We start from the raw sequence: 26,799 nt of genomic DNA on the forward strand, positions 1-26,799 counted from the left end.
AGTGAAACTGGGGCTTCCATTATTTGGTTCTCTGAATGAGAATAGCCCTGCTAGTTTGAATACCTGGTCCCCATTCAGGGAACTGTTCATAAAGGATTAAGAGGTGCGGCTTTGTCAGAGGAGGTGCTTCATTGAAAGTAGGATTTGAAGGTTCAAAGGCATATGCTACTCCTGGGTTGCTCTGCTCCAGTGCCATTACTGCTTGCTGACCCCAAGCTCTCTGCCAAGAGGGTAAGGACTCTGAGCCTCTGGAACTGTAATCCGCAAGTCAAATGCTTTCTTTTATAAGTTGCGTTGATCGCAGGGTTTCGTTATGGCAATAGAAATATAACTAAGACACATTATTTATGGAAAAGAAGAAATGAGGAAAACAGAACAATACATGGCATGAAAAATATTACCACATAGGCAGGATAAAAGCCAAGATGGAGTGAAAATATAACAACTGAACTGTGGTTTACTAGATACTTCAGTGTGTTTGTGCATTTACACACTTTGTAAGTTTTTTTTAACACTTAAAGTATTTGATTTATGCTTATACTAACTAACTCGGGAAAGGTTTACCATATTAAAATTACTAAATAATTTTAATAAATCCACAGCTAAGGATAAATTGCATTAGAAAACTGAACACGCTGTGAAGGTTTAAAACATAAAGGCAGACTCCTCTTTACTTGCCTAACATTCCTAAGTACTGGTCATGAAGGAAAAGGACAATAAACAGTAGAATAAACTTCAGTTTTCAACTTAGAATGGAATAATGGAATAACGGTATCAGCATGAGAAAGGTCACACTCACCGTAGAGAGTGAGTTTTATATCCTTGGTTTGCTTGCCTGCTGCGTTGGACACAGTACATTGGTAGCGCCCCTTGTCACTTCTCCGTGCATTTCTCAGATGTAAATTCTGTCCTCTGTCTGAGAGTTCAATGTTAGGATCCCCCAAAAATAAAGGCCTAGAAAAAATTATTTCATAGGTCCATTTGTAGTTTCCCATGCAAAAGGGTTGTTGGACCCTCCCAAAAGGTCATAAACCACTGGTGTAGTGCGTTTGGAGATGTTTTTTAAAAGAGTGAACATTTGGTGTTACTTAAATCCATAAAACTTTGGGGGATTTGTTTAAGGTTAAACAAAACTTAAACGAATAAGCCTAGGCATTAATGTTGAAAAAAATCATTCTTGGTGTACTGTTACTAATGTGAGCCTTCTCTCTGACTTCTTGTCACAATCAGTTTGGTTTTTATCCATCTCGTTTTCACTAAGCAACATTTATTCCTAAATGTATCCTGAAGGAACCTAAGCTTTGGTGTAAATGACATCATGCTCTTCTTCTGCATATCCTTGGTGCTCTGTCTGGTAGCTGCGGGTTACTTGAAGCGGATTAGCCCGGTCCTATGTTATCTGTTTCCTGAGGTCTGGCATGAGCCAGTTTCACTCATCTGCCAGGGCAGCATTGCGGAGAGCATCAGCAGACATGCCTCCTGCTGGACATGCATGTCCGCTTCGGTCTCGTAGAATGGAGCTGTGACTCCTGCAGTATAGCAGCTGAGCATCGGAATGTTAATACACAGTGTCACACTGTCCCTAAGGGTACTGCTCTATATTCTCTCCAGGACTGTGTTCTGACTTCCCGGAGCCAGACGACACTTGGTATTTGCAAACCTTTGGTTTTAAAAAATGGCCCATGAGAAACAAAACTATGTTCTCTTTATATTCATCAGTGTGGAGAATGAGAATCTTTTACTGTTTATGGTGGGATTGTATTTCAAATTGCCCATTTAGAGTCCATTTCTATGGTGTCTGCCCCACTGATTTCTTGGAAGTTTAAATGATTCCTATATTTTATGCACGGACAATCTAGGCTCTCTGCTACTGTGTCCTTAGATTCCTTCTCATCAGACAGGAATTACAGCACAAACTGTAGCCAACCTATACAAAGTAACCTCTGAACCACTATAAGCCACAGCTGCCTTTGCGGTGTGGGCAATGGCCTTCCTTGAGGCTTGCAATGGAGGAAGTGCAATCCCTGTCTGTACTTCCCACCTCATTCAGACAGAGTCTATGACTTCATTATGTTCTCGAAGCCCATTGTTCCTTCTCAATAGCTCAGTCCCATGTAAAAGCCTAATTATCTCTTCATTGGAATCAGATTTTATGATAATACATGTGCAGAGAATTTTGGTGTGCAATAATTATAAACTTATCCATTTCTATAATAAACTCCCCAAATTTATAAAGAGCTTTGTCATCTGAAAATTGGAAGATATTACTGGACGATTGTTTATTAAAATGTTACTTTTAAAATGCAAGATTGTTTCTCTTTCATTAAATAATGTATCTTCTAAGGTGATGAATAAGGAGGTAGAGGCTACACATCGGGGTATCTGTTTCCTATAAAGTACACCCTTGAACAAAGACAGAAAGATACTCACTTGCCATCCTTGAACCAGTAAATAGCCGGAAAGGGAGTGCCTCTGACCGGGCACTGTAGGGTGATGTTGTGGTTAAGAACAACTGAGACTTCGTTTGGGGAGCCGGCACCTTGTATGCTGGGTGGAACTTGAAAAAAGACATTTTATCATAATGTATATGACTTAGCACAAAGATGTGGGGAAGAAGCAGGCAGTCAGTGGTTATCAAAGTATTTCAACAGTGTTTCAATGTCAGAAACAAAACATCTCCTGAGAACTCCCTTTCACATCATACTACGCACCAAATGTTAGCTTAGAATCCAGGAATATTTCTATGAAATTGTGTTAGCAGGGCAGTTACCTACAAACATAATGATAGAACAGAGGTCATTTTGAGGCATGGTAAGTCATGCGCACAACTCATGGAATGTAATTGAGCCACAAAGTCCATGTGATCCAATGCGCTATTGCTGCACACTTATAATAATGATTGGCATGGGCAATGTCAGTCTCCTATGGATCGTATCCTGCCTAGTGTGTCATGTCTACCCTGGTCCTTCTCGTCTATACGAAACTTAGTATGAATATGCTATACAGCATAAAAAAGGATAGACTCAATTTCATCCTTGGAATTATACAAATGAAAGTGCTCATGTATAATTTCCCCATCTATTCCTCGCTCTTGTTTCATGTGGTGTGGTCTGATATTAATCTTCATAAAATCACTGGACAGTTACAGAGGTTTGGTGGGGGAGAGGTATGGCTTGATAAGGTATTTATAGAAAGAGCTCACTCATTGCTGGGTGAAGAATAGGTGAGATTGGTGAAGAGTGGGTACAGGGAGGAAGCTAAGGGGATTAAATAAAAATATGCCTTCCCCATGCAATGGGAAGAAGCAGACAGTTAGGAAGCAGTCATAGAGCGAGGATAAAGGGAAGGGTCAGGAAGCAGGTCACTCAGAGACCTCAACATTTACTGGGATCTTTCAGTTTGACATAGCACTGCCACATTCAACAACACATAATGGACGTCATACCACACCTCTATTACCCCAGCCTTCAGGAGGCTGAGGGAGGAAAATTTTGAGTTTAAGGTCAGCCTACGAAACTAGTGAGACTCTCTTGAAAATAACAAAGATTTGATAAGTACATAAAAATATAAAAAGATAGGATGGTGAAGACTAGAGCTTTTCCTAGTGTTCAAAGAATTCTGAGCTAAAGCTGAGCATTTGGGACTCATCAGACACAGATGGCGTTTGTGGAGGGAATGAACATCAGGAGATACGATGCCAAGACCAGTGAGAAAAAACATGCCAAGGTTGCTCATATGGGCTGGGAATAAATACACATCTAGCTGTAGGAAAAGCAAACATAATGGAGTTCAGATTTGGGGGAAAGTAAGGGAATTGATGGATGCAAGTTTTTATGACCATATCCACTTCCAGGCTTCACCTTCACTAAAAACACAAATTACATGCTTATTTTGATAACAAAACATTAAATAGAGAGAAGGTTGTTTGCCATGGGATAAACTTATAATGTCAAATATAACTTTATTAACTAAAAATTAAACTAATGACACCACTTAAAATTACGTGTATCATAATCTAGTACAGTGACGACTAGCTTTCAGAATTCCCTTTGTGTTAGAAACACCCATCACATTCTCTCAGACTTCTCTTCCCAATTGCAACCAGGGTTGATTAGGCCCCAGTAATTAATTAGAATGCACTGGAAATAGATGTATGACCTGCTCCAGTTCAAGCATCCTGCTGGCTTCAGGAGATGTCCACATCATAATAATTGCACCATATCTCATAGCTACCTATGCATATAAATAACCACTTCTCTACATAGCTGCTGTCTAGAGAAATCTTTAACATACACTGCGTCACTTTTAAGTTCACGGTACCTTGGGATAGGTGAGTCAAAGCCATCTTTGTATTTTAAATATCTAAAATTAAAAAACAACCTACTAAAGAATGGTATAAATGGTATTTCTCCTATCTATTTCATATCTCTTTATTTTGGCATACATAAGAAATGCATGTAATGTGTAGGTTTATTTTAAAAGGAGGTTTTTCCTTACCTAGTACACTCACACTAAAGTCCTTCTGAGAGGTTCCTGCAATATTAATCGCTTTGCAGGAATATCTTCCGGTATCCTCTGCAGACACCTTGAAGAGTTTTAGAATCTTTCCACTATTCACGATCTGAACAGTGCTGCTTTCTGTCACCTGCATGAAGCAGAGGACTATTATTTCCAAAGCTAATAACACTCCACAGTGAGAACAGAAAAGCGGTGTTTGTCATCACTGAGAAGAAACTCACAGCCGAACGATTCATCCGGGTACAGAGCAGAGAACTGCACACGTTTGGTGTCTGCATTTACCTGGATGTCATCCTTAAACCACATTATGACCGGGGACGGAGTTCCTTCTACTTCACAGTAGAGGCTGGCCAGCTGGTTTACCAACACGGACACATTGCTCACATGTTCTTTATCTTTAATTACTGGTGGAACTGCGAAAGAGAGGAATCAGGACTGGATGGTCTTGTGATCAACAGGAGCTCCAAGTGTCAAAAGTAAGAGAGGGTAGAAAAGGTAGGTATATGCAAACACATGCTTTCTTATAAACGAGAAGTGTCCGCCAATACGTTTACAAATAAAAATCCTGATGTAATGGTGTGTTTTATGGCGAGGTTTTAAGTTCAGGATGACATTTAGTATAACTTGAAGGATGAATTATTTGAGGTAAAGTCTTAGGAGACTCGTTTAAGCAATAACATTCACCACTTGACTGTGGGAGTGACTGCACATGGTGTCTATGAAAACCATAGGCACCAAAACCTAAAATTCACATACTCCCACAAAATGGCACAGGTTTAAATTTTTCTTTGAAAGTTTAAATAGTTGTGAAAAACCGGTAACAATCTGGATACTTACTACATTACAAATACATTAGTACAATACTAACCAGTACTAATACATTAGTAGAGAAAGGTTAAATAAATTCTATGAACTCATTCAGAGAGATGTTATAGATAACAGTTAAAGACTAGAATAATTCATACTATAGATTTTTCAATGAAATAGCCCAGGTACAGAGAGTGGGTATAATATTCTATCATCTATATTCTATCTATATCCACCAGATTCCACACTTTTTTGTCTTATGGAAATCTCTGAGAAGCCATGCCAACAGAGTGTGTGAAACTGTTTTGCTCTGGAGTAGGTAAGAGAATGACTTACCAGGGAGAACAGGCTTTGATGCTGTATTTTTATCTCCTATTAAAACTTTGAGGGATGTAAAGTTTCAACTAAAAATGCATGAAGTGTTGAAGGACGAGTAGATACAAACCTATTTCCTACCTTCTGTTTGATATTAATACATTTATATTAATGTTAAAGAATCATATATTGACTAAATGACAAACATGCAAGAATTTGAAACAGTCATACGTTTAGCTATGTGGCTTTAGTATTTTAATCTACAGTTACCGTGAACTCTGAGGTTGTATTTCCTTTCTGTGGTCCCAGCTTCATTGACGGCCACACAGATGTACTCGCCATTGTTGAGTGGTGTAACGGAAGCGATTACCAATAGCGCTCCATCTTCCAAGATAGAAACACCAGGCTCCTGCCCTGTCACCTCTTTACCATTGTGTAACCACTTGATGGTTGGTTTAGGAGTCCCTAAGTAGGTAATTAAAGCCTTTTTTTATAACAAAATTAAATGTTTTTTTATAAAAATCAAATACATTCAGAACAGACAGACTTCCTGTTGTGACTACAATGTGTATCCTGAGGCCCTGTGCCACTTTCAGGATAAAAGCCAAGAGGTGACAGTTAATGGTAGTTTTTTCATGACTCCAAGTGAAAAGAGACAAGTGTTTTCAGACTTGTGGCTTCCAGTTGATCAAAGTTGCTTTTAATCAGAAAACTCAGACTACAAGGAAATCATTTTCTTTTCTGGTGAGTTCACTACAGTAGTGACTAGGGGTAGAAAATATGTGCAGCCATCAAACTGACAGGATACGTAGGGAACCTAGGAGTGAAGTAAACGCAGCAAAGCATGGGGTTGTTACAGGAATAGGCCAGGAATCCGCCCAACAAAGAGAATTTACAAAGAATGCAATCTGTGGCCTATAGTTACTGGGGGAAAAGCTCTATCCAGCAAATACGAGGAGCTCCCACTGCCCACATACCCTTTCAACATCTTATCTGTTCATCAAAAGACAAGAGTTCAATTCTCTAAAAGTTGACAAAGTGATGAGAAAAATATATTTTCCTGGATTTACTAGTGGATAGCAGAACAAATAGAAGTCACATGTTTGTAGTTGTAACTGATAAAAAAACTGTATTAAATGTAAAATAAAGCCAAAGAGGATATTATGGATAGAAAATCAGTCACTGTGTTGTGAATATGTTACTTAGTAAAAATTTAAAAGGCACGATTCTAAACACTTTAAAACTCAATTAATTTCTACACTGAAGACAAAGCCCATTAAATAAAACCAATAGGATTTCATAAGAGGTAGTTAGCAATCAATTCTAAGATAATAAATTTATTAAAAGTAGGATGTACAATCCAGGATAAGTCCAAAAAGATGACTGAAATATATGCAATGTACTGGGGAAGCTAAATTCATTACTAACTAACGTTATATTAAAGTGATTAGGGAAGGCATATTTACAAGGGGAAAATGAAAAGATAACGTATTTCATATCAGTAGGTATGAGATTTTTGACTAATGTGGAAAAGAGAGTAAAGCTGATTGACTCCAGCCATCTGTCCTCGTTCTGAGAAAAAAGAAAGGTTACAGTCATTTCCTGTTATCCCATCCTTCCTTTGTGGATATCAACCAGACTTTCCCATTAACATTTATTAAAGTAACATGAAAAGGTAAATGGACAGGCAGAAGAAAAAAAAGCAGAGCACTACCTTTTATTTAAGATTACTAGAATAACAATTATCAAGATGACATTAATAACAAAGACAACAGAAAGTGGGCCAATGAGATGGCTCACTGGCTAAAAGTCCTTGCTGTGAAGTCTGATGACTGATTTTGACCCTTAGAATCCACAGTGGAAGGAGAGAACTGACTCCTCAAAATTCTTCACACACATAATAATAATAACAATAATAATAGCAATAATAACAACAACAACAGCAATAATAATAATAACAATAATAATAAATAATAATTATTATTATAGGAAAGGCATGGTTTTAAAAAACCAGTGAGAGGTGTGTTATATATGACACAGTCCCAGAATTGCCATTGTGGGTAGACTTAGAAAAAAGAAGGATTAAATCTGTTGCTGGATGAAGAAGCCTTTCAAGGAGACCTCATTCAGCAGCAGATGGAGACGCATGCAAAGAACCACAGCTAAGCATCAGGTGGAGCTCAGGGAGTCTTGTAGAAGAGTTGGGGATAGGATTGAGCCAGCCAGAGGGGTCTAGGACAACACAAGAAGACCTACAGAGTTGACTACCCTGGCCCCATGCGGCTCACAGAAACTGAACCACCAACCAAAGAGCATGCAATACTCTAATACACTTGTGGCTGACTTGCAGCTTAGTGTTCATGTGGGTTCCTTAACAACTGGGGCAGGGGCTGTCTCTGACTCTGTTGCCTGTTATTGATTCCCCTTCTACTAAGTAGATTGCCCGGCTGGGCCTCAGTGGGAAAGGATGTGCTTAGCCCTGCTGGGACTAGATGTCCCAGGTGGAGTAGTACCCAAGGGACTTCCCCTTCTATGAGGAGAAGGGGAGGGGACAGTGGGGGGAAGGATTTGTAATGGTGGGACTGGGAGGAGAGGGGGAAGGGGGGTTGCAATCAGGATGTAAAGTGAATAAATAGATAAGTTAATAAATGACTAAAAAAGGATCAAGATAAAATTGCCTCAGATGGGTGATGGCCCTAATTTGCAACCTTATTGATTACCATTAATAGATAATAATGCGAATAGCTCTACTGTGACATTTTTAAAAAGAAAACACCTCCAGAAGGAATGAAATGAAAAGCAGCAGAAAAGCATTGAACTATCTTGAAAAGAGTCTTAGATTAAGCAAGCTTACTTTTTTTTTTTTTTTTTTTTTTTTTTTTTTTTGGAGCTGGGTATCGAACCCAAGGCCTTGTGCTTGCTAGGCAAGCGCTCTACCACTGAGCTAAATCCCCAACCTAGATTAAGCAAGCTTGAAGGGTTGGGAGAGCCTTTCAGTGAGAGAAATAAAATGTGAGGGATGCAAAGGTACCAATTCAAAGAGTCGTTTGAAGCAGGGAGTTTCTGTTATGTTCAAACGTTAGAACAAGGGCTGGCAGGTAGAATTGTACAGGTATGATATTTTGAGTGCAATGAAGAATCCTGGAGTCATATCACATTATTACAAGCTCCACCCATGCCTGTGTCCCTGAGTCTTACATACCTTTTGCAGGGCATGGAAATGCCATCGCTGATTGGCCAACCGTTCTTGGAATGGAGTGTTAAAGGGAGGTTGCAGGTTTTCCACTGTGGGTGGTTCTGGGAAAACAGATGCATTGTGTGTGGCTTTCCTCGCACATTCTCTCATGCTGATTTCCTTACTCTTTGGTCACTTAGTGATGTTCTGCCTTTCTGATCTCCCGACAGACAGACACGTCTGTCTGTTGTTCAATCACGTAGCACTGTGTATGTCCCCATATTTGTATCTATATCCTTACATTCCCATGCAAACCTCTACACTTATCCATTTTAATACGCTTATCCATTTTAATATGCTTCTCATAGGTCTACTATTATGAAATACAGTCCCATTTGGATGAATATTCTACCCAACCTGTTTACAGAGTCTGTAATTATGTACCTCTGAGATTTGCAAGAATATTAGACATGTCTATCTCCTTTGACTCTGAATATAGACACTTGTAAGGTTTGTTGACTGAATAAATGAGCTAATAAGTTCCCTACTAACATCCTAGACCTTCATTCCCCGGGAACTGAGATGCCTCCATCTTTAACTGCTAAGTGTGCTGATTACTATACCCCACTGACCTAACTTCCTGCCTTTACTGACATTCCCTCTGACAGGGTGAGACAGAAAACGTCCAGTGATTAGTTCCTGCCAGCTAGGAAGCTCTCACATAAATCCTACTCCTTTAGAGAATTAAAAAATTCCTACCTGGCAATCCGACCCCACTCCCAGAACAGCAATCCTTTTAATTCCCCACCACACTTTTTCCTTCTCTATGAACCTTGCTTGCTTTATGTCTACTCGCACTAGATTAGCTCAAGAAACCAGGGGCTTTGGGTCACGATGTCACCACCATGGCCTAAACCATGACAGACATTAGGCCCAACCTACATAACAAACCTCAAAATAAAGCCAACAGTAGAGGAGCAGTGAGCCGTGACCTCTCAGGGATCAGTTGAGCTGAGGTATGAGGTGAAATGCTACCCCGGCTAGCCGCAGCTGCAACTTCTCCCAAACCAGAAATACTGGGTGGGCCATTTACCTAGGACCGCTTCATTATATACGCCAGGGACTTCAGTTTCAAAAGTAAACATGAAAATGTCATTCAGGCTTAGCCAATCCTGTGTTTGCTTCTGGTTAACGATCCCTTTAAAGCTAAAGTTCTATGCAGAAATCACCCTAAAGAGATCCATGGTTGCACGTCCCGTTTAGAGAGCTCAGGGGTCTTGTTCCACTCCTCAGCCTCACCGGACCAGACATGTCTCTTATGCCAAAACCCACCTTGGACATGCAACGTGACCTCTGCTTCATCACTTCCGGCTATGTTCGTGGCAGAGCATGTGTATGTGCCAGCATCTGAGAGCGCAGTCTGCTCAATGGTCAGCATTCCATCTGGGCTACCAGGATGCTGTACTCCATTGAACGGCATGGGCCTTCCACTTTTAAACCAGGTGATGACGGGAGGAGGAGACCCATGGGCATTGCACGGGATGTCCACTCTCTGGCTGACTTGGACTTTTAGGTGTCTATTTCCATGCTGTATTTTTGGAGGAACTAGAAACCACAACTGAGCATTAATCATCAAATATTTAAAAGTCCCTATATTTTGTTTTTGACGCTGAAGGAGAACTTCTTACCAGGAAGTCACACACAAAAAAGAGTAGAATAGCCACTTATTAGCTGTGTGGTGTGGACATAACAGCAAGCCTCTAAAGGCCCATTTTAACCATCCAGGCAAAACTAACTGTGCAGGCACAGCACAAATTCACTGAAAGAACTACAGGAAATGACGGATATGGGACTCCTGGTCCCACATTTGACGAGTAGTGAGCACTTAACATTGGTGAGTTTCCTTTAGTTTATAAGTAATGTAAGATTAAAAGCCCTTTCCGGACCCCTATCTATCAGAGCAAACCAGAAAACAGGTCTTTTTGTGTAGTCAGTTAAAAAAAAAAAACAAAACACAGCCAGTATCTACTGTCTAAAGATAAAATAGGTTACGTGATTAATATGCCTACTGCCTGAGAGTTGGTAAGCAGTGGGACCTTCCTTTAATGTCAAAAACTCAAGTTCAGTGGGATGCTATTGTGACAACTGGTCTAGAAATGCAGCTAGGTCAGTGCCCTCTCAGGGAATTTCCTCTGACATTTAGCCATCTGGGATCTACACAGTATCTTTCATGGAGATAGGCAACCACTGCACTGAAGGGACAGATAGTTGGTGGGCTGTCATAAATTAAAGGGATAAAACACTTCCATGAGAGAAGCATGACATAATCAAATAATGATCAAAGGGAGCATTTTTTTCAGGTACTGTGTTTGTCATATGTCAAATCCGACTATTTAAAAAGTATGATTCTCTTCTGTGAGAGGAGTGCTCGCCCTCAATGTTTTAAACACATTTCCTCCAATGCATGTCAACTCAGAGAGATAAATGACTAAACACCTAGATGAAATGAGATCCAAAAATGTAATCAGTACACTTGAAATTGGAGAAGGGGGAGTTATTTGTAGATGGCTAACAGACCTTTCCGAGTAAATGAAAGAGAACGACAGACTTACAACTCAGAAATCTCTAGTCTCTATCCATCTTGGAGGTTCACTGTCTCAAAGGCTGTGGCCCCGGGGACAGAGTTATCACTGGCCTTGATATCCCCTTGAACACTCACCATGGACGCTTAATTTAACGGATTGAGTCACATTCCCGGCAATATTTGTGGCCACACACAGATACATCCCACTGTCTGAAATGCGTGTTTCTGTGATCTTCATTGAGCCAGAAGGCAGGAACGTGTGTCTAAAAGGGAAACCCACACATCAAACCACGGAATACAAGAACGCAAACATTCCCCACGCAGCCTCACTTCAGCGTGATATTCCTGTGCTGCACACGGCTTTTGAAAGTTCTCTCCACTGTAGCCGATATCAGCCATAGGAACAGAGTTCTCGTAATTACCTTTTATATTCTGTACAGTATCATTATAAACAGAAAATCCATTTTTCTTTTACCTTTAAATCTAACACCGTTGTTTTAAAGCATCGAATGACTGCGTGTCTCTGTGTGTCCGTAGGTTTCAGCTACACAGAGCAAATGTGTGTTGTAAAACTTTCAACTTACTTTGAACATTTTTCTTTCTCTGTATTTTCTAGCCTATGTTACTGAGCACACTCATGGACTGTGCTACTTGTTCACATATGAATTTAAAGTATTTGGTCATACTTACCCCACTTATCCTCATATCTTCCTCTCACCTTCACGGATCTCAACAGAGGCCCTCCGTTTTCCTGTCGTCTTTAAGACTCTGTGAGTTTAACGAGGGTTTCTCACAGGGCAGGGAGAGAAAGCTTTTCACAACGGCATTGGGCAACTTACCAGTGACTATATCTTTCATTTTTTGCAATGCTTGACAAATAATTGAGTATGTTTCAGTAAAGGCAAACAAAAGGATATATTTTTAAACATGTTTTTAATATCTAACTCATTAAATAATGATGGACTGGGTGTTATTAAGTATTATTAAAGTTGTATTAAAGTCCTTTTCAGGAACTGTCAAAGCCACATAGACCTACCTCATATCAAGGTTCCTTATAGAGCTAAACAAACTAGAGTTAGGGACAGAGACCTCCAAGATGGCACATTCATGCGCAGGAACACATGTTGTTTCCAGTATTTGAGGGAATATGGAGAGATACACAGAAAGGGCCTGCGAATGTAGTTCAATTGTGTTTATCTAGAATGTATAAGGTCCTGGGTTCAAGCCCAGCAAACAAACAATGCACACCATAGGAAGATTTACTATTCAAAATGATCTTAGGTAATTGATTTTCCAATTGAGAAAAATAAACTAAACTACAGTACTACTTAATACAATATACAATATAAAAATTCAGAGAGTGGAGTCTCAGTTATGAAAAGTAAACCTTTTAAAAAGGCAAAAACATTTAATGTTTTGAATATAATCCCAGAAGGATGCAAGAAATAAAAACCTTCAGAGCATAGGTTTGAAGTCTTTAAAAGTATTGAAAACTTATCCTCAAACAAAAACACCATTCTTAAATAAACTTAAAGCCATAGTAATAGAGAGGAACATTTCAATACACATGTCAGACAAAAATTTGTTATCAAAGCCAAATATCAAATATACATGCCCAGCTAGAAAAAGACATGTCCCCATAAAACTGTGAGGGCACTTTAAAGAGGCAATTCACAGACAGCATGGATGACCAGCAAACAGGCACATGTAACACATGCTCACTCAAAGTCAGGCCCATAAGATTCAAAACCTATCTGCCAGGCTAGGTCTTCCTCTCCCAGTGATGTCAGACAAGGCAGCCCATAAGAAGAACATAACCCATGCACAGGCAACAGCTCTTGGGATGTGCCAGGGTAGAGGGGGGATACCCAGGGGCCCCCACCCACTCAGAGAAGAAGGGGAGGGACAGATGGGGAAGAATTGTGGGAGGGGCAACTGGGAGTGGGCAGTGAGCAGGATGTAAAGTAAATAAGTAAAAAATTGAATTTAATTTAACAAAATTCAAAAGCATTCAAAGATCCCATTTCACACCCACTGGAAAGCAGAGACATCTAATCCAGTCAAAGCGGAATATTTGTTAGGAACTGCAGCCTGGTCCTCTGAATTCTGTTGCGAGAAAATAAAAGGAGAACCTCCCCTCAGAAATGCTGTGGGCAATACCTCCATGATGGGAAGGAGGAATCTGTTCTGACAAGAAAGCATAGTTCTGTGTTACAGGCTCTAAAACTTCCATGCATGTGCATGCAAGCAGACATATTAAAAAGCTTTGAAAAGAAAGTAATTCAAAAGAAATAACAAGCAGACCACAGTATCTACAAGGAGGGCAACGATTGAAAGAAAGGTAGACTGTATGTAGACTAATTACAGTCAATGTGCTGACTCTATGTGTACAGTAGTGAGTGTGTGCACATAGACTAGTTACAGTGAATGTGCTGACTCTATGTGTACAGTAGTGAGTGTGTGCACATAGACAAGTTACAGTGAATGTGCTGACTCTATGTGTACAGTAGTGAGTGTGTGCACATAGACTAGTTACAGTGAATGTGCTGACTCTGTGTGTACAGTAGTGAGTGTGTGCACATAGACTAGTTACAGTGAGTGTGCTGACTCTGTGTGTACAGTAGTGAGTGTGTGCACATAGACTAGTTACAGTGAGTGAGCTGACTCTGTGTGTACAGTAGTGTGTGCACATAGACTAGTTACAGTGAGTGTGCTGACTCTGTGTGTACACTAGTGAGTGTGTGCACATAGACTAGTTACAGTGTGCTGACTCCGTGTGTACAGTAGTGAGTGTGTGCACATAGACTAGTTACAGTGAGTGTGCTGACTCTGTGTGTACAGTAGTGAGTGTGTGCACATAGACTAGTTACAGTGAGTGTGCTGACTCTGTGTGTACACTAGTGAGTGTGTGCACATAGACTAGTTACAGTGAGTGTGCTGACTCTGTGTGTACAGTAGTGAGTGTGTGCACATAGACTAGTTACAGTGAGTGTGCTGACTCTGTGTGTACAGTAGTGAGTGTGTGTAGTGCAGTGTGCATATGTGACAGTAGTGAGTGTGCACATAGACTAGAGTGAGTGTGCTGACTCCGTGTGTACAGTAGTGAGTGTGTGCACATAGACTAATTACAGTGAATGTGCTGACTCCGTGTGTACAGTAGTACAGTAGTGTGTGCACATAGACTAGTTACAGTGAGTGTGCTGACTCTGTGTGTACAGTAGTGAGTGTGTGCACATAGACTAGTTACAGTGAGTGTGCTGACTCTGTGTGTACAGTAGTGAGTGTGTGCACATAGACAAGTTACAGTGAGTGTGCTGACTCTATGTGTACAGTAGTGAGTGTGTGCACATAGACTAGTTACAGTGAATGTGCTGACTCTGTGTGTACAGTAGTGAGTGTATGCACATAGACTAGCTACAGTGAGTGTGCTGACTCCATGTGGAAAATCGTGAGTGTGTGTAACACAATAAATCAAGGAGTGAAGTAGTAATAATGTATTTCAGATGTTCAAATTAAATATAGAAGGGAAGACAAAATTGACAACCATTTTTAGGGTTACTTACAGATGAAAGGTTGCACAAGGGAGAGAGGACAGAAATCCGACTGGGAAAGGGTTTATATTACAAACTGCTTTATAAGTAACTCTCTATATTTTACTTTATGACGCTTAGTAAAATTCTTTCCAAATTATGTAAAGTTGTTCCCGTTATTTTCTTATCATCAGTAGTAGAAAAATATACACATACAAATTCATGGCTTTACAATTATATGCCAATAAGCCTAATAATAGGCAGCAGCTATAACTATATTTTACAATGATTGTTTCATGTGCATGTGTGTTTGTAAGTATGTGCACCGTGTGTGTGTAGCATCTGCATGGGTGAGAAGTTTGTGGCAGATCCCCTATAACTAGGGTTACTTGTGTCTGTGAGCTGTCATGGAGTTCTAGGAATTAAACCTGGGTCCTCTGCAAGAGGAGCAAATGCTCATAAGCACTGAGCCATCTCTCCAGCACATTGTCTCATAGAACTCTCTCCAGAAACTATAGTCCCATTGTATAAATAAAAGATATGAAATTCAAAGCTGTCCCTTGGATCTAGGTAAGCTCTAGGTGACAAAGATATATTTTAACCCAAATGGCAACAACCATTTTGACCTAAAGCCCTGGCATTCTTGCTGCGTCACTCAGCTTATAAATGACATCATCTCAATGGACCTTTCTTTATGAGTGGGTTTAATCAGAATGATTTACAAAACCAGCTAACACAAGTCAAGTCTCATACATGACAGTGCTTTCCGTGTTTTACTGCCTCTCTGAGAGCAACAGAACTCTGCGTGCTGCCCACAGCAGGGTTGAGAAAGGCACGCACACAAATCTGCTCCACTTCAAAAATTACCTAGTAAAACGCCCCAGTGGGAACTGTGGCAAATCCGTCTTAGCATTTACAACCTGGGGAAATGAGGTGCAAGGTATACATAACTCAGATGTGCATGTGAACGAGCCCAAACGTTAGGTTATATATTGATACATTTGCAAGCAATCACAGGCACCATTCCAGCAGGTTACGTCTCCCTGTGTTGCTGTTCAACTGGATCTCCTACCTTGGAGAAAACGGAGAGATGAGTTGGCTATCTTTGGCCCAGGTAATGATTGGTGGAGGTAAGCTCTTCGCTTCACAGGGAAGGGTTGCCTCCTCCCCAGCCAGGACAGAGATCTCCACAGGCTTATCTTGGGACAGTCCTCTTTGGTCCCCGAACACTCTGGGTCTTACTAAAAGAAACACAGGATGTGGAAGGGGAAATAATGCATTGAAAACAATCATAGTTTCATTTAAATTAAAAATCTAGACTTCTAATGCTCTTAAATAATTTATAAGAAGATGTTGATTCCCATGATTCTGGGCACATCTGAAACTTGCTATTAATGCGTTTAGAGAGAGCTAGAAAGGAAGAGTGAGCTTCCCTCCTTAGTCATCCCTTTAAGCACAGGATAGAGAAGTGAGTCATCCCTTTAAGCACAGCGGAGATGGCCTCAAGTCTGCTCAGAGGAGCAGTAGCCCCTGAAACAGAAGGCGGCTACCCAAGACACAGCTGAGGCTTGGCTCGACAAGGAGTTTTAGCTCACTGCTGTCTCTGTAAAACGTTGAATGTGGTGAGCACAGTTCTTGGGGAAATAGCATGGAATTTTCCAAAAGGTTATACAATTGCTTCCCTGCAAATCAGAATCTAAGTAGAGGTGGCTTTTGGTTGGCAGTGAAACTAAAAATGTTTCTTTGTTTACACATCAACTTAGGGGAGAGCTTCGCCTTTGGGTACCTGTGGACGAAACTGTGAGATTGTGCATGTGTGGGCCATTTGAAAGGCAACCCTCCCTTGGGTGGCTCTCACCATAGACAGTCAGCTGCACTTTCCTCTTGGCATAGCCGGCTGCATTGGTGGCTGTGCAGATGTACTCTCCACTCTCCTCGCTTCCTGGTGACACCACATACAGACTCCCATCAGCCCCTGCAGAAAACTTGGCATTGCCCGTTGAAATCAGCTCTCCTTTCTGTAAACGCAACAAAGCACAATGGTTTTGTATATCTTTTTTAAAAGGGGGATAAAGGAATGGCTTTATATTTGGAAGTGGAAGAGAGGAAAAATACCTCCAAGGGGTGAAAAACTAGATTTGAAAAATGTTAACTAGAAGGGAGTTGTTTATAAGAGAAATTAAACAAATGCACTAAAAGCGGTATTCCTCCATCCTATGCCATGCCTCTTCTCCTGTACAGCCACCTAAAGGACAAGGACAGTAAAACCTAACAGAGGTGACCAGCATCACCACAGCCCTCACTGTGCACAACAGCAAGGTGGTCTTGTGTTTTATCCTCATGGTCTCATCAAGTGGGGTGGACCCTCAGTTTCCACTTCAGAGTCCTATAGCACAGAGACAAGGCAGAAAAATGCCCCAAAAGACTAAGTCAGTCAAGAGGTGATCTGGCCTAGAACCCCAGGAGTTAGATCCTTGAGTCCAAGTTCTTATCTTCCCTGTTTGGCCATAACAAAAGAGCCTCTTGGAACATCTTGCTCTTACATTTCTTTAAAATGGCACGTATCTGCAATGCATCAAGTGCTGTGCACCTATAGGCTTATCTTCACGGTTGTAATTGTGTCTGGACCATGAAAATTATATATGGAGGTTATATAGCTGGCAGCATCAACCTCTAAGATTTTTTTTTTAGATGAGAAAATCAGATGGAATGACAAACTATTCAGCAGTTCTTGTTATAAGAGTCGTGCATTCTATTATTCTGACATGATTTTGTGGTATATTTTATCTGTAAGATTCAAGTTTGTTACAAAAAACATGCCACCTCTGAGGTCACTGAGAAAAGGAATGGACTTTCTTTGTAAGTGAGGGTTTCGTCAATATGAGAACACGAATGAAAGGTCAACCATGACAGGGATGTAGAAGGGAATCCACGGATTTGGATAGGTGTCTAACACTCTTTGGTCAAACATGGAATCCATACAGCAAGTTACACTTGGGCAGGAGCTTAAAATGTCTTGGATGCAGTTACCTACCAGATGCTTGAAGTACATACATACATACATACATACATACATACATACATACATACATACATACATAACGGTATGACAATGGTAGGAAAGGCTGTGTGCCAACAACTGTTTTGAACACTATATTTGTAGCCCTCCCTTGTCACCTCCCCTGGGCCTCTTGGTTCCAGAGAAGATCCACATAATGCCATAGGCCACGCTTCTCTCAGCCTCCACCTTTAACAGGCAGGACAACCAAGTACATGGAGGTGTTAGTACCTCCAGGAAGCACATGTCCTGGGCCTACACCCCACTCCCTGCCCATCAGAGAGCTCCTTCTGAGATGCATCTACCTTGTTCCTGAAAGGATATCTAGAACACCGAACCCTTTCATGCCAGCCACAGAGGAAACCAGCTTGGGGGATGCCTGATTTAGCTTCCTGCCCTCGTGTGTCTCACCTTCTTCCCATCCTGCTGAGGCCTCCGGAGAGAACTCTGTAAGTCCTCCCAACACTGTGTTTCAGGGAACACCTCTCGATCTATAACTTACCTTCGACCAGGTGATAGACGGCTTGGGGATCCCACTCGCTCTGCATGGCAAAGTTACTGGAACGCCTTCAATGGTACTGAGTATCTGCTGTCCATGCTGAATGGTCGGCAGAACTGGATATGGAAGTAAGGTTGGCATCTGATCAATTGCTCTTCCGTTTAGTATTATATACTCAAAATTGAATAATTTCCATATATTCTTAAGGTTTATTAAAAGAGGTGATTTTACATAATATTAGTAAGGGAATGCATGGCAAAAATTACCATCAGTACAACCTGGACAGGTGTAATAATAGCTTAGGACCAAGTGCCAACTGATGTCTAATACAGTGACCTTCTTAAAACACAAAAGTACTGAAGAAAATCAAATATTTCTTGAACATTCAAGATAGATTACAGTCTAACGATTATAGATGTGTCTCTGGAACACGTCTTCCTTACTGTCTACTACTGATTAAGCTCCGATGAGTTGATGTAACAGCACCTGCGATGAAACGAGCTGTCCAACCACTACTTATTACACACAGCCGATGCCCACGAGAGCCGCTTTGTGCTCTACCAAGTGTAAACTGATTAAAAAGGGTGCTTTCTTAAAAGGAGTTTAGTAGAAGTATGGAGATCTTGGGAGTTCATATATAAGATGATAAAATAAGAGACAGGTTCATCGTTTTTCAGTTAGGAATAGCATGCCTTTGCCTTTAGGAAGCTAGAGAAAACGTCACAGCATGGGAGCAGCCATGAAAGCAAGAGGAAATCTCTGTTCCCTTTGTTCTCAGTGAGAACCAACACATGCGCACATGACTGACACGCAGTACCCTCAGAGCAACAGTTCCAATGAAGCCTTCCTTCCACACAGGAATGTTTGCTAACAGAAGATTCTCGGCAGAAGTCTGGTATTTCCAGAGCTTTCTGTTGCATCCTGTGGGAGGACGAGACCAGGACTCTTCCCAGCCGCTCAATGACATACCACATTTCTTGCTTAAAGTCAGAATTTTCCAGAACTGTCATACTACCCTGGAATAGAAATTTACTAGAACAGAAGATACAGTAGACCCCCCGAGTGCAAGAATTCCTCAGAAGGCGGAAGTGACATACACTATACACTCATCCTTTCCTACGGCTGGCATCAGTCTCCAGCTAATTTTGTCTTAAAGACTTGGCAGCACATCTCCAGCTCTAAGCAAGAACATCGAGCTACTCATGAAAGCAAGAAATTTAATTTCCAGGATCATGACAGAATACGAAACTCTCAAATATGCTGTCAATTTGTGGCAACATAAGGGGATCTCATGTTTTTAAGAGCCATATTAAGTTAGACAGTAGTGAAGAAAAGTTGCAAATTTAGGTCAGTTTTGAAGCTTGATGACATCTGGGTATGGAGAAGCAATTTCTCTCCAGATTGTGAGCCTACATGAATCAACGCGGCAGCTGGATTTTGTCCTTCTCATCTGAATTTGTATTTGAATTCATTTAATTTCTTTTTATGAAAATCTCTCCCTTTTTAGAATTAGGTGAGCACCTTTCCTAGGTAGTCCTGATGGAATGTACAGAATGAAACCCTTATTAACAGGAAGTAGGTATAAAGCCGCCATGCCTTGTGTTCTAATGGGTTTGAAACCCTAATAAACAGGCGGATTTTGGGAAGTTATTGACTAAATCTTTGTTTGTTTGTTTATTTGTTTGTTTTGGACTAGAATGGATCAAAAACAGTTGTGAAACTCCTAAACTTTAATCATTTAATCTCAGTAAATCAGGTCATTGGGTTGTCGGTCTTCTCACCTCTGTGATACAGCGAACACAGGACTAATCCATCACTCCTCCTCCCTGCAACTGAGAGTCTGGCCTCAGCATCTTAACACAGCTGCCTAGACAGTCACTAAGAGAAAACGGGGAGATGCTATGAGGGTGTGCTAACCGCATCCTCAAGTCAGTCTACAGCACTCTCCAAGAAACCTGTGGTCTGGTCCTTAAAAATAGTCACAGAATGAATGGCATGGATCCCCACATGCCGACAGGCCTTTATTGTTCGAGGTTATGACTAAATTTAAGTTACTTGGGGGTGTTACTTTGAACCCTTGCAAGAACACGTCAAGTGATATTGGTGGTTATTAGCATAAAGCCAGAGGAGGTGGTAATTCGGGCATATAGAAGAAATGGTTTGTAGTCACTGGCGGTTTCAATAGCCAAAAGAAAATGGAAACTGGTAGAGTCCCAAGTCAGAGTCTAAATAAAGATTAAATCAATGAATGAAACCTAGTATCTTTACTTCTTTTTCCTAAGACATTCATTGTTGCAGTTAATCTATTTTTAGTATTATATTATAAAAACAAGGTAGGAGACTCAAAAACAAATATAAATTTTTATGAGAATTGCTTAAAATATGAAGCTGTCCATTATTATTGAAATTTTTTTAAAAAAAAGTCTGGTAACTGTTACAAGTGGAAAATTGTCTCTGGATTTTCTTATTTTGTGACTTTTAAATTATTCAATGTGCAAAAAAATTGTTTGGAGCACACAGCACATAAGACGACCTTTAGAAAAGCTTAGGTCATATTTAGTTCCAACAGAGGGGTCATTAGTGAGGACATGTTTGTTTCACAATAAAAAAAAAAAAAGACAATTCAAGGCAATTCGGATGGTACACTAAGTTCAGCTTGCCTGAAATTAAAACGTATTTTTTAACATGATTCTTTGAGAGCTGAGTTCCCTTTTTATCAATTAAGAAACCACTTATAAAAGCTCTTGGCCAGACTTAGCTGGTGGATCCCCAGAATGTCTTTTTGTGTACATAGGGAAGGGAAATCTGGAAACAGTATTAACAATGTAGACATTGTTCAAGAAATATAAAATAACAATTGGAAGAAAGCTCTCCTTCCTGTAATTAGAGTAACAGAGTTATTTGATTAAAACCTATGAAGCCTGTTTTGAACAAGGTTTGGAAGCAATTACGCTGGGTCCTTCTTACCATGCACGGCCACAGAGGTTGTTTTGTTATTGGTCCCAGCAACATTACTGGCCACACAAGTGTATTCGCCTCCATCCTGAAGTCGCACTCTTTCAATATGGAGGCTCCCATCGCTGCGCACAGTTATGTAGGGATTTTGTACCAACTTTTGAGTAGAATAAAAAGAAAGAGTCATTTATTTTTCATTTGAAAAGGCAGAAATTTGTCTAAGTCTAAATCAGATCTGTTTGTTTTATTGAATTGAATTATTAAATTTACTATAAAGTAAACTGGGATTTTAGCACCATTGGTATAAAAAAATCAGCACAAATATTCTGGAGAATTTATTAATCATATCCAGTCCGCATATCTCTCCAGAAGTGTACCTACCATTTGCTATCAGAGAGTTATGCCCATCCCTGAAAGGGATGCCATTTTGTGTTTCTATAAGTTCTGTTGCCCAGAATTCTAACTTCACTGAAGTTCTTTTCTTTCAGCTTACATTGTTCTTTCCAAGATCTTCTCCTCACACTAGCAAGCTCCTTGATGTGTTTGACGTTTTCATTCTTTTATGTAGGTATCTATTACACCAAGGGAGGGAGACTTCATCTCAGCACCCAACCCTGTCAGCTGTCAGGCTCAAGAGCAAGGCCTCAGTGCAATCCAGGTATCATGTCAGAGAAGGCCAGCAATATTTTAGCATAAAAGGGATTATTTCTAAGCCTCTATCATGTTACATGTTACTTCCATGCTTGCCTCATAACTAGGATTTTTTTAAGGCATACTGTATTTCTTTTATACAAAAATGAGTGAGCTTGCAATTACTCATATGGAGTCAATTCACTGCTAATGAACACTTCTAAAGGACAGTGAGTCCAGATACTCTGGAAACCAGGAGAAGTGGTCTGAGCAAGAGGAAGCTGTGTGTCAATAGAGTACACATTTATGGAAATTTTTCGAAGAACTGAAATGTTACCCACATCCTTTTCTAGTTAAAAGTTATACACTAATAAATACTTAGTAATATGTTATAGATCTATGTTCTTAAAATAATTCATCATAAAAGGCATTTAAAGCTCACCATAAAAAAGAGTAATATATGAAATGGAAGATTCTAGAGGAATACTAATAGTTCATAATGTCCTACAGAGGAGGGTATAAAATACTTAAGGACTATGAATATATTGCTAGCTTTAATTTTTGCATATTCTGAAGGCAATTTAATAGTAATATCAAATGGGGCATTATAAAACATATACTATCAATTATTTCTTAAAAATTCAAGTTCAAATAGTATAAATGACACAAACAATATTACCAAAGACTGAAAGCCCTCAGAACCAGAACAATGGATCAGCAGTCAGGACCATTACTCTTGCAGAGAAAGCTAAGTTTGGTTCTCAGAACATACATCAGCAGCTTAAAAGTGCTTGTAAGTTTCCCTCCAGGGTATTTGACTCCCTTTTTTGAACTCTGATGCCTATATTCACACGTAAACCACATACATACAATTAAAAATAAAATTAAGCTTCCGGTCTTCATCTGTGCCCAGAGCTAAGGCTATCCCACAGCCCTCAAGACGCAAAACCTGCCCAGAGAGAGCTGGTCTCCCAGGAGCACTCTCACCTCTAAGCCCACAAATGAAACCCCATTTTGCTCCACTGATTATCCAAAAAGGGACCCACCAGGAGCTCATAGGAACCTTGGAGCACACTGGGACAGGATCCTTCGGGTCTCCATCTGCGTCCAGAGCTAAAGCTGTACATAGTCCACTGGACCCAACTCCTGTCAGGAGAGAGCTGGTCTCCCAGGATAGCTCTTACTCTAAGATCACATGCTCACAGGCTCACAGGAGGGACAAATTCACAGAAAGCAAGACCAACTAACACCAGAGATAACCGATGGCAAAAGGCAAGCACAAAAACCTAAGCAATGGAAACTAAGAATAGTGGCATCATCAGAACTCAATTCTTCCAACACAGGAAGTAGTGGATGTACCAACACACAGGAAAAGCAAGATTCTGATTTAAAAAAATCACATTTCATGATGATATTAGAGGGCTTTAAGAAGGACATAAATAACTCCCTTAAAGAAATATCAGAACACAGGTAAACAAGTAGAAGGCCTTAAAAAGGAAACATAAAATCCCTTAAGGAATTACAGAAAATCATAATCAAACAGGTGAAGGAATTGAAAAAGACATCTAGGATCTAAAAATGAAGATAGAAACAATAAAGAAATCACAAAGAAAGACAACCCTGGAGATAAAAAACTTAGGAAAGAAATCAGGAGTCATGGATGCAAGCATCACCAACAGAATACAAGAGATTGAAAAAAGAATCTCAGGAGCAGAAGATACTGTAGAAAACATTGACACAATAGTCAAAGAAAATGAAAAATGAAAAAAGTTCCTAAACCAAAAATCCAGGAAATCCAGGACACAATGACATGACCAAACCTCAGGATAATAGGTATAGAAGAGAGCAAAGATTCCCAACTCAAATGTCCAGTAAATTTCTTCAACAAAATTGTAGAAGAAAACTTCCCTAACCTAAAGAAACAGAAGCCTATGAACATACAAGAAGCCTACAGAATTCCAAATAGATTGGACCAGAAAAGAAAATCCTACCATCACATAATAGTCAAAACACCAAACGCACAAAACAAAGAAAGAATATTAAAAGCAGTAAGGGAGAAAGGTCAAGTAACATATAAAGGCAGAGCTATCAGACTTACACCAGGCTTCTCAACAGAGACTATGAAAGCTAGAAGATCCTGGACAGATGTCACAAAGACCCTAAGATAACAAAAAGGAACTGGAGAAACTACATACTAGCAGTTTGACCACACACTTGAAAGCTGTAGAACAAAAAGAAATAATAAAACTCAAAGCTTAAATCAACCAAGTAGAAACAAAAAGAACTATACAAAGAATCAACAAAATCAGAAGCTGGTTTCTTTGAGAAAATCTACAAGATAGATAAATCCTTAGCCAGACAAATCAGAGGGCTCAGAGACAGTATCCAAATTTAAAAAAAAAATCAGAAATGAAAAGGGAGACATAACAACAGAAAGTGAGGAAATTTAAAAAATTATCAGATCCTACTACAAAAGCCTATACTCAACAAAACTGAAAAATCTAGAGGAAATGGACAATTTCATAGACAGATACCAGGTACCAAATCAGGATCAGAAAAACCATCTAAACTGTCCCATAACTCCTAAAGGAAGAGAAGCAGTCATTAAAAGTCTCCCAAACTAAAAAAGCCCAGGAACAGATGGGTTTACTACAGAATTCTATCAGACCTTCAAAGAAGACCTAATACCAATACTCTTCAAACTATTTCATAAAATAGAAACAGCAGGAACACACCCAAGCTGTTTCTTTGAAGCCAGTATTATGCTTATACATATACCACAGAAAGGTCCTCAAATGAAACTTCAGATCAGTTTCCTTTATGAATATCAATGCAAAAATACTCAATAAAATTCTTGCAAACCAAATCCAAGAACACATCAAAACAATCATTCACTAAGTAGGCTTCATCCTAGGAATACAGAGATGGTTCAATCTATGGAAGTTCATCAACATAATCCACTATATAAACAAACTCAAAGGAAAAATAAGACATGATCATCTCATTAGATGCTGAGAAAGCATTTGAAAAAATTCACCACCCCTTCATGATAAACATCTTGGAAAGATCAGGAATTCAAGGCCCATACCTAAACAGAGTAAGCTCAATATACAGCAAACCAGTAGTCAACATCAAACTAAATGGAGAAAAACTTGAAGCAATCCCACTAAAATCACTTGACAAGGCTGCCCATTCTCTTCCTACCTATTCAATATAGTACTTGAAGTCCTAGCCAGAGCTATTAGAAAACAAAAGGAGGCCAAATAGATACAAATTGGAAAGGAAGAAGTCAAAATATCACTATTTGCAGATGAGATGATAGATGATACTTAAGTGACCCCAAAAATTGCACCAGAGAAATCCTTCAGCTGATAAACAACTTCAGCAAAGTGGCTGAATAGAAAATTAACTCAAACAAATCAATAGCCTTCCTCTAATCAAAGAATAAACAGGTTGAGAAAGAAATTAAGGAAAGGACATGCTTCACAATAGTCACAAATGATATAACATACCTTGGTGTGACTCTAACCAAACAACTGAAATATCTGTATGACAAAAACTTCAAGTATCTGAAGAAAGAAATCAAAGAAGATCTCAGAAGATGGAAAGATCGCCCATGCTCATGGATAGGCAGGATTAATATAGTAAAAATGTCCATCTTGCCAAAAGCAATCTACACATTCAATGCAGTCCTCATCAAAATTCCAACTTAAAGAACAATTTGCAAATTCATTTGGAAACTATCCTCAACAATAAAAGAACTTCTGCAGGAATCACCATCCCTGACCTTAAGCTGTATTGCAGAGCAATCATTATAAAAAGTGCATGGTATTGGTACAGAGATAGGCAGGTAGATCAATGGGATTGAATCAAAGACCCAGAAATGAACCCACACACCTATGGTCACTTCATCTTTGACAAAGTAGATAAAACCATCTAATGGAGAAAAGATAGTATTTCCAACAAATAGTGCTGGTTCAACAAGAGGTCATCATGTAGAGCCATTCTCATCTCCTTGTACAAAACTCAAGTCCAGGTGGATCAAAGACCTCCACATGAAACCAGAAATACTGAAACTAGTAAAAGAAAAAGTGGGGAAGAGCCTCAAACACAAAGGCAGAACACCAATGGCTTATGCTCTAAGATCAAGAATTGACAAATGGGACCTCATAAAATTGCAAAGCTTCTGTAAGGCAAAGGACACTGTCAATATGACAAAATGGCAACCAACAGATTGGGAAAAGATCTTTACTAATTCCACAACTGATGGAGGTACGATATCTAATGTATACAAAGAACTCAAGAAGTTAGACCTCAGAGAATCATATAATCCTATTTAAAAATGGCGTACAGAGCTAAACAAAGAAATCTCAACTGAGGCATACCAAATGGCTGAGAAGCACCTATAGAAATGTTCAATATTCTTAGACATAAGGGAAATGCAAATCAAAACATCCCTGAGATTCCACTTCACACCAGTCAGAATGGCTAAGATCAAAAACTCAGGTGACAGCAGATGCTGGAGAATATGGAGAAAGAGAAACACTCCTCCATTGTTGGTGGGACTGCAAACTGGTACAACCATTCTGGAAATCAGTCTGGTGGCTCCTCAGAAAATTGGACATAGTAGTACCTGAGAACCCAGCTATACCACTCCTGGGTATATACCCAAAGGATGCTCCAACATATAACAAGGATACTTGCTATATTCTCCACTATGTTCATAGC

At 39.8% G+C, this 26,799-nt stretch overlaps 1 protein-coding gene across 1 annotated transcript in view; it reads right to left on the bottom strand.

The window, feature by feature from the left end:
- Hmcn1 (hemicentin 1) overlaps nucleotides 1-26,799 on the bottom strand; it is a 442,192-nt gene that overhangs the window by 178,291 nt on the left and 237,102 nt on the right. The window contains 13 exon segments of the mRNA XM_032915428.1: nucleotides 800-954; nucleotides 2,431-2,557; nucleotides 4,498-4,645; nucleotides 4,801-4,931; nucleotides 5,911-6,105; nucleotides 8,843-8,866; nucleotides 8,869-8,937; nucleotides 10,148-10,420; nucleotides 11,535-11,662; nucleotides 16,002-16,170; nucleotides 16,788-16,947; nucleotides 18,490-18,602; nucleotides 21,454-21,598. Of these exon segments, the coding sequence (XP_032771319.1) occupies nucleotides 800-954; nucleotides 2,431-2,557; nucleotides 4,498-4,645; nucleotides 4,801-4,931; nucleotides 5,911-6,105; nucleotides 8,843-8,866; nucleotides 8,869-8,937; nucleotides 10,148-10,420; nucleotides 11,535-11,662; nucleotides 16,002-16,170; nucleotides 16,788-16,947; nucleotides 18,490-18,602; nucleotides 21,454-21,598 (1,837 nt within the window).

The sequence above is a fragment of the Rattus rattus genome, chromosome 10 (assembly GCF_011064425.1).
Source record: "Rattus rattus isolate New Zealand chromosome 10, Rrattus_CSIRO_v1, whole genome shotgun sequence".
In the NCBI taxonomy this organism is placed as follows: domain Eukaryota; kingdom Metazoa; phylum Chordata; class Mammalia; order Rodentia; family Muridae; genus Rattus; species Rattus rattus.